The sequence below is a fragment of the Amphiprion ocellaris genome, chromosome 2 (assembly GCF_022539595.1).
Source record: "Amphiprion ocellaris isolate individual 3 ecotype Okinawa chromosome 2, ASM2253959v1, whole genome shotgun sequence".
NCBI classification, from domain to species: Eukaryota; Metazoa; Chordata; class Actinopteri; family Pomacentridae; genus Amphiprion; species Amphiprion ocellaris.
In genome coordinates, this window is record NC_072767.1 from 18,068,932 (window position 1) to 18,083,476 (window position 14,545).

The following is a 14,545-nucleotide window of genomic DNA, read 5'->3' on the forward strand; positions in this document are numbered from 1 at the left end:
GGTTTAATGGTATATTCCCAGAACCCTTGAACATTGGGCTTATTGGTATATTCCACCCAAAATACTTATACCAAGAAGTCAGTGTTAAGGAAATGTAGACCTAAAAGTATTGTTTAAAGGAATATTTAAATGATTATTTTCATTATTTAATAATCTGTTATCAGTCAGAACCCTGGCAAACTTATTTCCATCAGTTTTTTAGTGGAAGTCAAATAAAGGAGCTCTTGGTTTTTCTCGGCGTTAGTGAGTCCAAAGCTGCTGTTTCAACACAGACACGTTCACATGCATCCACAAACCTCTCAGCACTCAAACACCCACAGACAGGAGGCCGGCTGGACCGAGGCTTGGCGGCGTCCTCAGGCCCATGAGTCGGGGAGTCGCTGAACTTGTTGGTCCGGTTTGAAGGCCTCCATGTGGTCCAGTAGAAGTCCACGTAGTCGGTGTTGGCTTTGAACCACAGCGACTGGCCACCATCAGGTGGACCGGCTCGTCCTCGTAGGGCTCCTCCTGTAGCCTTGAGGGGACCACAGGAACATTCAGTAGCTGTTGGAGTTCTTCCTGTCAGGCTCGTGGTAGAACGGCTCTGAAGTATCTTGTACTTGTCTTATCTGGAACAATCTAACAGCCTAAACTGTTAACAGCGGTGTAAAGAAGCAAACACTCAGGCATAGATTTGGACTCAAACTAGATTTATTTTAGAAAACAAATCAATTTAGAGGCATTTGTTCACACGTGGCTGAATAGGAGGCCGTCCAATCAGATTCGAGGTCTTCACTCTGTAGGTTGGTTGTTCGGTGAGACTCTTGGACCTCCATCAGCTGACGTGGATGTTTGATGGTCTTCTTCTCTAGTGCCAGATGATTCATCCATGAATTCAGCAGCTACAGACTGAAATGAAGCTCATGCTGCCGTTATTGAATTCCTGTTCCAGATCAAATGTTCAGAGCTCACCTTGAATGCAGCCGTCTGCTGTCTGATAGTTTTTCTCATTGTAGTCTTCAATAAAGTCTTTTTCCTCATGTCAGGATGTGGTGAGACTCTTTCTCAGTCTCTGCAGACGTCCCTCATTGTGCATCTCCAGAGAAGAAACAGAAAAACTGATCACTGCTTCAGCATCACAAATACTCTCCAGCATTGAGAGTGTTTTAGGAATTCATTCATTCATTGTGTTGTGAACTTTGAAGGAGCAGAAACTTTACAGCTGCCAAAGATATGAGCTCCAATTCTGGATGTTTTACGAAATGAAGTTCATCAAATGAACACTTGATTTTTGCTGATAACTCATTAAATTACTGAAGAAATCCAACATAAAAACCTGTAAACTCTCAGGCTACTTTTGTTAAAGTTTGTCTATAATTCTATCATCATGTTCTGGAACCAGGACTCTACAGAAGTTCCTTCAAACAGATACTTGTGTGTTTCTATTTAAGGCCTCAGGTTTGAACGTACAGCAGAGGATTAGAAAGGAGTGATTTTAATGTTTAAATCGGTCCAGTAAATGTTTGGCGTGAAAATTATTACAATTTTGATTTAGATAGATTTGTGTCAAATAATATTGTAGAGTCTCACTTAAATATATCCAAATGAGTTCAGTGTATTTACATTTTATAGAATATTTGATTCCTTAATCTCAATACTGTAGAGTCTGACCCTAAATATTATAAAAATGATGTCAATTTAAATAATATTTTAGTGCAGAGTCATAAACTTTAATCAGCTAAACTTACATAAAAAATATCACTGTACAATCTTAACCTAAACCAGTGGTTCTCAAATTTTTTCTTTCGGGCCCCCCTTTGGAGGACAAAAAAATTCTGTGCCCCCCCAATAACTTTGTGCGTATATATATATATATATATATATATATATATATATATATATATATATATATATATATATATATATATATATATATATATATATATATATATATATATAAAAACTGTGAAAACATGAATATGCAGGGCTGTGTTATTTTATCTGATTCCATTTTGTTGTTTTTCACAGTAAAGATCAGGGGTGTCAAACTCATTTTAGTCCAGGGGCCACATAAGCCCAATCTGATCTCCAGTGGGCCCCACCAGTAAAATCACAGCATAATAACCTATAAATAACCACAACTCCAACTTTTCCCCTTTGTTTTACTTCAAAAAAAGTACATTCTGAAAATGTTCACATTTAATGAAGTATCTTTTTACAAAATATTATGAACCTGAAATTTCTTAAGGAAAACAAGTTCGATTTCAACAGTAGCCTATTATGCCTCAGTTCATCATTTACACATGCATTGTAACTGCCAGATAACAGTTTATCTGCAAAAACACAAAACATTCAGTCACAGGTATCTGGAACTGAACAATCTAGTATTTTACTTCATGATCAGAACAACTTGTCAGGTCCTAGAAATTATTTTAAATTTCCAGTTTTACAAATTTACAATTTACAGTTAATGTTGTTGTAATTTTTATCATTTGTAAAGTCGTCCCGCGGGCCGAAATGGACCGTCTGGTGGGCCGGTTTTAGCCCACAGGCCGTATGTTTGACATTGCTGGTAAAAACAATCGGAAGAGATGAGCCGAGTATGTGACGTGATCGAGTACGCTGGTGTTCCGACTGCACATTAACGATGCGTTCTCCCGTTCTCAGGAGTCTGTACTTCGGAGTCTGAACGGCCAGTGCATATACCATAGATATATACAGAAGATCATTATTATTATTATTATTTATATCTATGGCATATACAGTCTATGGGCCAGCACAATTTCAGTATTGTTGTACGCCGTGAAAAACAGGCCGATGTTAAAACAATAGTTCAGCTAATTAGTTCCGTGTTGAAGGACCTTTTCCTCCCAGTCGCCCGCGCCCCCCCCTGACATGCCTCTGTGCCCCCCCCAGGGGGGCGCGCCCCACTATTTGAGAAACACTGACCTAAACATTCATATTATTGGGGTAAATTTACATAAATCATGATATTCTAGAGTCTTAACTGGAATATTTCTAACATTAATCTTTTTGTATTGTGCTGATAAACAACAATAACCCGACTTTCAGATAATATTTGTTGTCTGTGATTGTGAGACTAAATTCCTCCACATTCTGGAACTGGACTGCATTTCCCAAAATGGAAACATGGACAGAATTTAACACTCATATATCCATGGCAACGCTAACGTTTCTGCTTCTTACCAAAGTTCACAACACAAGTAAAGATTTTAATGTAAAACTTCAGGGATGAATGCTAACCATAAGTATTCTGATCAATACTTCATGATCAAACAGATGTTACAACTCCAGCTGTTGCATTAGACTGCAGTTATTCACAGAGAAATTAAAACATCACATTCCTCATAAAAACTAGATGGGACTTTTATTAAATAAAGTGTTGGTGAATAAACAGTGTAAAAAGTGCAAAGCAGCTCCATTAAATCAGGAGATGTGAGACTTCCACAGCATGGATCACCATCTGCTGTGTTGATTCATAGCTGAATGTCAGAATGAACTGAGATAGAAAAGCTGCTTTGAGCTGCAACATTATGGTCTGACAATCCAACACCATCACAGTTTTCATCTGGTTGTTTTGCTCCAACATGCTGTGAAGTTCAGTTTTTACCTGAATCAATACAGAGATTCTATTTCCAACCAAGACTGGAATAAAAATTAGAATATTATGAGGTTATTAATGCAACTAAATCCTTTCAGATGGAAGGATTTACTTCTAAGTTCTAATTCAAGTTTCAGTTGGAGCACATTGCATTCACAAAGAAAAACAGTGATACCTTCATAGCAACATTTAATAAACCTAAAGCTTCCCTGTTGGCTCATTGGTGGAGTTTGTTACTGAGCATCTGAACCTTAAATCCAGTGAGACGACCATCTTCAGTCGAGGCCAGTCAGAGAACTTCAAGATCTTCCATTGGCTGGACCAGATGTGGCATCATCTCCCTCTGAACATCTGGATGACAGGAGAAAAGACAGAAATCAAACACAGATCACAGAAATACAATTTATTCACTTTCATCATTTTATAAAAGTAGCATGAACTTTATTAAAACTTGACAATATCAGTAATGAAAGTAAATGTTTTTATCTCGTGTTGAAGCTAAATTTAAAGTCAATTTTAATGACAGTTTATCCTGAGAGGAGTGAGAATGGAGCTTTTCTTTCCTTTTTAGAATATTCCCTCAAAATATTCTGTTAATTATTGGCTTTAGAAGCATTTTTCTTTACTTATTTATTTTTAGATACCTCAGACTGATGCACTTTGCTGGTTTGCAGATAATTTCATGTACAATGACAATAAAGATCTTCTATTATAACATATTTTGCTAAAACAAGAACTGAAACCCTCTCAACCATCTCTCAGGCTGCAAAATTCTAACTGCGACCAAGAATTATCTGATGTAGTTATTATTATAATCTTTACTGAACCAGACCTGGAATTAATAAAAATCTGTATATGGATATGATTTTCTCTGATGGGACCACTATGGAAGCCGTAGTAACAATTAACTATCCTTTGAAGGGAAAGATTAGGTCTTCTTCAGGTGGATAAAAAAAATGCTCTCCCTTACAAAAAAAATAAAAAATGCATACAATAAAGTAAATCTCTTCTGCACTGCACACATACTACACTTTTGTATAACTCTGGATGTCAGAGTAAAGGCAGACAGATCCACCAATCAGCCACAACATTCTGACCACTGACAGCTGAAGAGAACAACATCCATCATCTTGTTCTAATGTAACGTTCTGCTGGGAAACCTTGACATTCATGTGGATGTTTGACATGTACCACCACCTAAACACTGCAGGACAAACAACCCCCTAGTCTCCATGGCAACAGCAGTCCTTGATGCCAGCTGCCACCCTCAGCAGGACAAACTAAAACTATTCAGGAGTGGTCCGAGGAACACAACAGAGCTAAGCTGTTCACCTGGGTTCCACACTCCCCACATCCAGATCTGATGGAGCATCTGTGGGATGGTCCAGGATCAGCCTGGTCTAGGTAGGACCCACCCTGCAACCCACAGGATCCACAGGATCCACAGGACATCCCCAGAGGTTCTGATGAACCACTGGGTCAGAGGAGTTTTAGCAGCATAAAGGGACCAACACAGTATTAGTCAGGTGGTCAGAATGTTATACTGTTATATTGTCATGCTGATTATATGATCAGTAAATGTTACCATCAATTATAACGTCCACATTGATCAGGAAAAAAACAACAACTATCAGTTCATTCAGAAACTGTGGGGTCAAACCTAAAAACACAGACCTCAACAGCAGTTTGTTTCAAAGCAGAACACCAGCTGGTTTTCACTAAAGAAGCTTTCAAAGCAACAATTAAATGATAGTTTTGTTCTCATTAAGTTCAGAGTCAGCCAAAATAATGCACACACATCAGGAAAAGAAAAACTTTTATAAATATTTCATTTGTATAAGTACTTCTATACATATAGATACCTCTTTCTAAGTTTGATCAAATCACGATAACTCTGTGTCCTGTTGTACGATGTTTTCCCAACAGATGGCGCTACCCTCATGAATGGAGCATCAACAAGTGACGTCTACAACACAACAGAAATGTCTGGAAGCCAGTGGCCACCACTTTGAGCACCTCTTGTAATTATAGAGGCCAAAGAAAACTTTTATTAATCTTGTGATGTCTGAATAAATTTGGTATTGAAATATTTATGCAACTTTTTCTTTTCCTGATGTGTGTAAACATTACTTTGGCTGACTCTGTATAATGGGTTTCTGACAGGTCACCAGGCAACATGTTTTTATAATAATGACAAACATACCTGCATTCTACAGGAGTGATTTTCCTCATGTGCAGGTAAAGATGTGGGAGGAGCTTAGAGATGACAGGAGCAGGAGTCATCCTCACTAATTCAGCTTCCACCTAGAAACAGAAAGACCACAAACAAACACACTGATATACTCTCAAACGTTCAACCTCACAGCCTCAAAATATCTGTTTAGGAAGTGTTGTGTTTCTAAATTCTGCTGAAAGCATTGACAGACATTCTCTTACATGGTTGTGTAAAAAGCAGCCTGTCCTCTGAGCTACTGAGAAATCTTCCTGAACAAAGTTTCTACATGTAAATCGGCTCAACAAAAACCAAAGCCTCAGTCAGAGATGACAGGTATCACAAATTATAAACAGCTTTCTTTATTAACTCAGACTTTCTGCTTCCACCTCACATAAAAAGGGGAGTTTAACTCGTCAGGTGACTGAAAATGAACGGCTTGTGCAGTTCTAGATCCAAAAGTAGGATGTTTCAACTCATGTTTTACTACAAATACATGCAATAATAAATAAATACAATGGCTGGCTGTTAGTTTATTCACTATTAACGTCACTTTATATACTGGATTGAACTTGAGCAGTGGAAGAGAGAAGGAATTTAATGAAATTCTGGAGATTCAGAGAGGTAATGTTGCGCAATGTTAAGTTAAGGGCAGTTTAATTCAAACCAGCTGAATGGGTTTCAGTTAACCTTAAAGTAAAATAACTTTTTTTAAAAGCTAAAATACACAGCAGAGAAATACAGGTTGAGAAGGTCATTCTAATAATGACGGACAACTACAGCAGCATTTAACAGGTGTTCAGCGGTAATATAGCCACCTGTGTTAATTAGCCCGCTAGCTAACTTAGCCGCTTAGCTAGCTAACGCGTCCGGACCAACCGCTCAAACAAGACAAAACACAACTCTTCACAAGTCGCTGACTTAACGTACAACAAAACAACGCTGCTGGTTAGAAGTATTTATCTTCTTACCGTGTTTTACTCCAAAAACAAGGTCAACAGCAGCCACAGTTGCTACCAGACGTGCCTACCATAGATATATATTGACTAGCTCCGCTAGCGCGCTGTCTTCTACATTATCTATGGTCTGACCAACCACTGCTCTCTGGCTCCGCCCTCTGAGAATCTTGTTGTCGTTTGGCTCCACACTTGCTGATGACCACTTCCGGTCTCAGAAAATGAAAAAACTGACTTTTTTTTTCGTTTCTGTCTCTTACTGATTTTATTTTTTTGTTATTCTAAATATAAAATGAAAATCAAAGCATTTTTAAAATTTCGTATATCCCTTTTTGATCATGAAAAGGAAAAACGCCTTGTATTTCAATTTTAATTTTTGTATTTTAAAACGAAAATCAAATAACCACTCGTTTTTTGTTTTTCAATACCCGTTTCAGAACGGAAAATCCAATTACCATATAACTACACGGACCAACCACGATGGTTTCGAAATCTAAAACCTGTAATTACATCTATTACGATGGCGCTCTTTCGGTTCTATTTCTGATTCACATTTACACAGTTAATCTAATCAGCTACTTATATTAGTTATTTTATTATAATGAATAATATTTTGGAAAAGTTTTTGCATAAACACCAAACATGGATTTTTCAGCTATGCATCTGAAGATATTTATATTATATTGCTCACATGAAAGGTGAATACATCAGACTAAAAACATAAACTAACACAGAAGCAGCACTTTCGTGCTTTATAGCAAAGACATATTTATCATTCATTAACATGAGGGGTTGGATTGTTTTCCTTTTCTTTCAATATGAAATTGTCCTCCAAACACAAGTGTGAAACTGACAAACTGAAAATCACATGACCACTGAGTTGCTGAGTCACTGAAGCTGGAAGTTGTGTTTGATGTGGTGTATTTTTATTGGCTGCAGTCATTTTATCAGTGGCTCTGAAGGATTGGTCCTACTGTCACATGCCAGTCATGCTTCCTCAATGTTTTATGTTTTTTTGGGGGGAGTTATTTAAATATTTATATACACATAGTAATTAGCAAAATATCCAACAGATTGATTAAAGTAAAATAAAATTAGAATATATATATATATATATATATATATATATATATATATATATATATATATATATATATTTTTATATATATATATATATATATATATATATATATATATATATATATATATATATATATATATATATATATATATATATATATATATATATATATATATATATATATAAAAATAATTGTATTTACTTTTTTAAACTTTAATCTTTGTTTGATATTTGACTTTTAAAAAAAAATAAATTCTTTGGATTATTTTCCTAATCTCTGCTATTTTAAAATTTTTTTAATCATAATACATGCAAAAGCTGCACTTTAAGGTGCTGCACTTTCCCTTCATGGACCTCTTGTTGTGCTGCTACTGCCACAATGCTGCTGTTTTTCTATTGGTTTTTATACAGGTTTGTATTAGTTTCTTAGGTGAATGTGCTACTATTTATCTTAATTATTGTTGCTGCTCTTACTAGCGCTAAGACCTGTGTCCTGTATTTTCTTCCTCATGCTGTGAATGACAGAATATCTTTCTTTTTTTTGCTTTTTTTCATGCTTCTGCATAATTTTTCGCATGGATTTTTTTCTGTATGTCACAAAAGGTTTTCCGATTTTTTTCCTGTACTTTAATATTGTACTTTTCATAATTTGTGATAGATATTTTTGTAATATATTCCACTACTATTGTAATACAGCAATTATTCTACTATGGCATGTGGTCTTGATTAAACCATATTTGCCATAGTAAAATAACTAAGTAATATTACAAAACCAATAATTACTAGTATGGCACTAACAGTATGTAAAATTACAGGCTGAGAAACAGTGGATTTATATGGTGTAGCTACTAAAATATTTCCGTGCGTTAATTAGACTTAATGGAAGACTTGCAAAAGTGTTAACATACTGGTATAAGTCCTCTACGTGATAAAACAAACAGGGGTTAAGCTTACTGCAAATCACATTAAGTTTCTTGTGTTTTGTTCCACAGTAAGAAGTTGTTTCTCATGGTGATGATCTCCAGCAAACACAAATGTAGAGAAGAACAGCTAAACGTCTTGTCCAATAATAGATAAGAAAAAAAACACTTGAAAGGCTCCCACAGGGTCAAAATTTTTATTATCCTAATTCAAATACTTGAAAAGAACAAAAATATTTATCTTAAATTGACCCTCAGCCTGACTTCATAGTTAATCAACAACCCTAAATTATGTTGTGAAAATCATTAAAAACATGTACAGATATAAATGAACCTGCTAAGAAATTAGAGAAAATTAAAAACAAAAATGAGACGACATGGCAGGACGTTGTCTGCAGACAGACACTGGACTTAGCTGCTGACTAACAGTTCTCCTAATGTTTAGCACACACAGCCAGTTCTTGTATCACATAATAACTCCAGTCACAGCATATTAAGCAAAGTCAGAAAAAGGAGAACAGCAGCTCTGTCGTACGGTGCCAACTCCTCTCAAGTTTGCCATGTAATCTTCATCAGAGGTCAGACGGTCTCCACTCAATAACGCAGCACCTCCTGGAACCTGAAAAGAAATTACAGCAAACATCTCCATCAGAAAAACAACAAGAGTGTCTGAATCGATGGGTGAGAGGCCCCTAGAGGGGGAGGAAATAGCTGTGAAAGAAATAGTTCAACACTGTAGGAAACACTTGCACGTCTTCACGCTAAATATGAGTCATTAGCCAGCATGTGTTTAGCTTAGCTTAGCATTAAATGTCCCATAATGTGCCCTCTTTTCAGCAAATTGAACAAAGTCTTCAACTTCAAATACTGCAAAGATGCTTTAAGTAGCTTTAAATGCTGCTGCTGTCCCCACCCCCTTCAGGAAGAAGACTGGCTCTGTGGCTGTGATTGACAGTGCAGAGACAAATAGAATTAATGAGCCTTTTGGCTAAAATTCAATGCCGAAATAGGATTCACATGGTCGTTGGCTTTAACTTGTGTGTTTGGTGAGTTTGTCGGAAGATTAAAAATTAACATTTAAATTAAAATTAACATTTTAGCTACAGACTTTTGGTTAACATGAAGTCCTAATGAGCTGGTTTCAGTCACTGTTTTGTACTCGTTCCGTTTTCTGACAACAAACAGAAAAATACATAAATGAGAACGACTTTATTGAGAATTGGGTTGTATTAAATTAGGAAGGGTGTTAACACTTCAACAAACCCAAAAAGGTACAGATTTTCTCTATATAAGTAGAGCTAGTTTGGATCCAGAACTAAAGGTCAGTAATGAAAAGTGTTTTTGGCTTAAATGTGTCTCCAATAAGAGCTGGTGTCTTCTGCTGTGAATCCTGCGATATTCCAAACTGAGCTGCTTGTAAAAAAAATGCAAAAAAACCCCCAAAATATTCTGAATATGTTTTGATTCATTTATTTATCCAACATTTTTGTAATAGTTTCTACTATTACTTTACCTTAGTTTTGGGTTTTGTTTTGGGGCTACATTTGTGCCCTACAAAAAAGCTACAATTATACAATGCCTATTTTGATGTCCATCCAACCATTATCAATACACCGCTTTATCCTAACGAGTGTCGCCGGGGTGCAGGAACTGATTTAGAGCCAAAGGTGGGGTACACGTGGACAGGTCACCAGTTCATCACAGGTATGGTGGTTATTTTTACATACACTACCATTCAAAAGTTTGGGGTCACCCAGACAATTTCATGTTTTCCACAAAAACTCACACTGTTATTCATATGCTAATGTAATTGCACAAGGGTTTCTAATCTTCAATTATTCTTTCAACACCATTAGCTAACACAATGTAGCATTAGAACACAGGAGTGATGGTTGCTGGAAATGTTCCTCTGTACCCCTATGGAGATATTCCATTAAAAACCAGCCGTTTCCAGCTAGAATAGTCATTTACCACATCAACAATGTCTAGACTGGATTTATGATTAATTTCATGTTATCTTCATTGAAAAAAAATGCTTTTCTTTCAAAAATAAGGACATTTCTAAGTGACCCCAAACTTTTTAATGGTAGTGTATGTCTTCCATATTTTTGTAAAAAATGAATATGCTTTTTCAGGGACATTTAAGGGATGTTTCAGAATTACTACAATGTTTTTGACTTTTTTCTGTCTGACTGATCAAACCCACAGACCAAAACAATCATCAGTACACCACTAAACAGCACGCAAGGTTGTACGGTGAGAAACTTCATGTGTTATGGAAAACATTTTGGGTGTCATTACATGAAGAGGTCAACTCATGTTTCATAGATCACTTTTAAAAGTGCTGCATTAGTTGTTCTTTAAGGGACATAAGGATAAGGAGGTGGTAAACTTACTGCAAATTAGACAAGGTGTATTTAGTTATACAGTGCTGCTCATTGATAGAAATGAGTTTAAGTAAAGTTAATGCAACAACAATAGATGATATAGGAAATGACCAGAAACCAGATAAATGATTTGATAGATGTTGCTAAATGTAAGGAAACAACACACACACACACACACACACACACACACACACACACACACACACACACACACACACACACACACACACACACACACACACACACACACACACTTCTGGACATTAAAAATAGTTTTGAAACCTACACTTTTACAGTCAAAAGTTTGGATACACCTTCTCATCCGATGCTTTTTATTGTTTTTCTACATTGTAGATTAACACTGAAGACATCAAAACTATAGAAGAATACATAGTACAGAAAATAATACAAATAAATAAAGAACATTGAATGAGAAGGCGTGTCCAAACTTTTGACTGGAAGTATATGTGATGCATGTTGCTCTGAGTTTAATCAAACTTGCTAAAAGAAAGCCTGAGTCTGAGGTATAATGCAGGAAGCGTGCACAGAAAGAGATTTTTATTTATTTATTTTTTTTTTTTTAAATAAAAAGAAAAAAGAGGCCCCAGCTGCTCATTTTTGCCCTCAGGACCCCGGAGCAGGTTAATCCAGCCGGACATGGAGCCACATGGAGCCTGAATGCACCTGGATGGATTCATATAGGTGACATCCACCTGCAGTAACTCACGTTTTCAAAGTGCCTTCCTCGCCGTCTCCTCTTCGTCAAAGCTCGGATCTCCTCTCGATGCTCAGCAGCTCCACTTCGAAGATGAGCGTCGCTCCTCCGGGGATCTTGGGAGGAGCCCCCCGGTCCCCGTAGCCCAGCTCAGCGGGGATGACCAGCTTCCTCTTCTCGCCCTCGCACATGCCCAGCAGGCCCTGGTCCCAGCCTTTGATCACCTGGCCGGTGCCCAGCGTGAAAGTGAAGGGCCTGTCGCGGGGGATGCTGCTGTCAAACTCGGTGCCGTCCTCCAGCTTGCCGGTGTAGTGCATGTTCAGCACGTCTCCTTTGCGGGACTTGATGGGGCAGTTGTCGACGCGCTTCTTGATGCCGATCTGCAGCTTCTTCTTCTCGGCTCCGTTCACCGCCGCCGGGCTCAGAGACAGCACCGCCACCGCGAACAGCACCAACACCCGCATGGCTGCAGTCCGCTCCGCGTCCAGCTGGTACCGGGTGGAAAGTTCAGAAAGGCCTCCGACCTACGGCCAGACAGCAAAATCTGTGCGGATGAAAGAAGGGAAGTGAGCCGCCAATCTGGTACCGAGAGCGCATGTGCAAACGACACGGCAGGAAGTAGTTCACCGGGTTGTGTCACCAAGAAATAAGTCCGTAAAAATGTGAAGTTGGCTTCAGATTAGTTGATTATAAATAACTGAGCTTCACTAAATCCTTGATAACCTGCTTGAGTCTAACTTTGGCTTCCTACCACAGTCTGTTATGTCATCTGTTCCAATGTCTCGGTCAACTGGTTCACCTTAAGTAAGTCAACTTTATATGTGTACTTTTTTAGAATTTATCCACTCAGCTTTCATGGGAGGGTCAGAAAGTTATATCTCCAGCTAACCTACGTGAACACTGGTGTCATTTCAGGACTGAAACACGCATTTCGGACGGGACGGCTGAGTTAGCTAGCTAAGCTAACCGCGAACAGAGAGACAGAATGCTCTCCCGCATGTTATTTTCTCTCCTCAACAACCTCCATGTCGTGGAGAAGCTGGCAGAGTCTCGTCCGATCCGCAGGGCGGCTCAGATCACAGCCTACGCCATCACCAAGGCTCAGATAGCCGGCCGGGACGCCTCGGAGCGGGTCATGCGGTCCCAGACGCTGCGGCAGGTCCGGGAGGAGGCCGGTAAAGTCCCCGGTGACCTGGGAGAGATGAACCACCGCCTCAGGAAAGTCCGAGAGACATTTGTGAATGAAGTGAAGCAGGGCTGGAAGGACGGCTCCAGGCAGATCAAGAAATAAGAGGACAGGCTGGTTAGAGGATGTTAAAATGTCTGGAAAGGTACCTATAACTACATGTTTGTTGTCTGTCTGACAACATCTGGTGTGTTTATGGTCCCCTCCTATATTCCCCATATGTGTGGACTGCAGCACAGTAGAAATGATGTGTGAACAACCTGCCACAGCAATGCACAGCAACATGTATGCTGTTAGACTACAACCATCAGGAAAAAGCTGCAGGTGGTTGTTAAGATTGTGAAGAATAAATGATAAACTGTGTTTTCACGCTAGAACAAGTGGAAATTCAAAGGGTGCATTTCATCTTTCAGAAAGCCTTCAGAAAGAGAAGCTGTCTTGGAATTAGTGTGGTGACATAAAATGCACCTGCCCAAATGTAGCTGACAATTACAGGTAATTACATTAAGTTTCTTAGGAGAACACACTCAATAGGACTGCCTTTAATGACGGCCTCTCCACATCAGTCCTTGGAAAAGAACAACTTTCTATTTTCCCCTATTTACTTCCACCAATGTGCAATCATTCACCTGTGACACTGATCCTGCCAACAAGCTTTTTCTGACTCTGTACTTGGAAAATAATTTTCTGTTTAAAAAAGTACATATATGAGGACATATGATATGTGTAGACAGTGGGACTGTATGAATAAAGATTATAATTTATAACTGTGCTTTTGACTGCTAGATTGTGTCAAATGATATTACTTGCAATTAGTACACTAACATTCAGGATATAAACAATGTTGGAAGGGGACAAGTTCAAGTTTAGTTTTTAATTAGTAAAAACAATTTTTATGCCAAGAAACGACTAAAATAAGAGTGCAGAGTACAAAGGAGTCAAGTCCTCAGTTAGCTGACTCGAAGTTCCTAGTTCATTTGCTTTTACAAGTACAGCAGAGATGCACCGTAGATATGAGACACTTTACAACCCAATTCAGATAAATAAGGTCATTTTATTGCTCCCATTTGTTATCTGCAGTGGCAAAGAACAGCTTGACCCAGTAACTGTATGTTGTATTTTCATGTACAGCTGTTATGACCCATTGAGTTGACCTTTATCAGTGATTGTTGAGTTATATAAGAGTTTTCAAGCAAACGTTTCACAGCATTTCAAATGTCGCACTTTGCTCCACTTTTTGTCCATCTTTTTATCATCACTGATTTCTTCAGGCAATACCTCAAGTTTGACTAAAGACTGGCAACTATGGAGCTCTAAATTTGTTACTCAGATATTGTTTCTACAGATTCCTAACTAAATTAAACAAGAAAAATGAGAAGATCAGTCATTTATTAGTATAACCATTAGTTATTCCTTCACTTCCACTACTTTCAAACAACCACAAAAAAAGAAGAAATTTTACAGCTGAACCTTTCATTTGGTTATTT

The 14,545-nt window shown here is 38.0% G+C and overlaps 2 protein-coding genes across 2 annotated transcripts; one reads left to right on the plus strand and one right to left on the minus strand.

Annotated features, from left to right (window-relative positions):
• Positions 1 to 8,953: 8,953 nt before the first annotated feature.
• On the minus strand, positions 8,954 to 12,461 carry fkbp2 (FKBP prolyl isomerase 2). The gene is made up of 2 exons (XM_023287791.3): positions 11,885 to 12,461; positions 8,954 to 9,389 (listed from the first exon to the last, which is right to left on the minus strand). The coding sequence occupies exon 1, from the start codon at positions 12,334 to 12,336 to the stop codon at positions 11,920 to 11,922; it is 417 nt and encodes a 138-aa protein (XP_023143559.1). The 5' UTR covers positions 12,337 to 12,461; the 3' UTR covers positions 8,954 to 9,389; positions 11,885 to 11,919.
• Positions 12,462 to 12,528: 67 nt separating this feature from the next.
• On the plus strand, positions 12,529 to 13,830 carry ncbp2as2 (NCBP2 antisense 2 (head to head)). The gene is made up of 2 exons (XM_023287803.3): positions 12,529 to 12,676; positions 12,788 to 13,830. Exon 2 carries the CDS (start codon positions 12,858 to 12,860, stop codon positions 13,161 to 13,163), a length of 306 nt encoding a protein of 101 aa, XP_023143571.1. The 5' UTR covers positions 12,529 to 12,676; positions 12,788 to 12,857; the 3' UTR covers positions 13,164 to 13,830.
• Positions 13,831 to 14,545: the final 715 nt, after the last annotated feature.

Excerpts from the sequence above, each read along its gene's own strand:
- fkbp2 (XM_023287791.3), bottom strand. The coding sequence starts at position 12,336 with ATGCGGGTGTTGGTGCTGTTCGCGGTGGCGGTGCTGTCTCTGAGCCCG.
- ncbp2as2 (XM_023287803.3), top strand. The coding sequence starts at position 12,858 with ATGCTCTCCCGCATGTTATTTTCTCTCCTCAACAACCTCCATGTCGTG.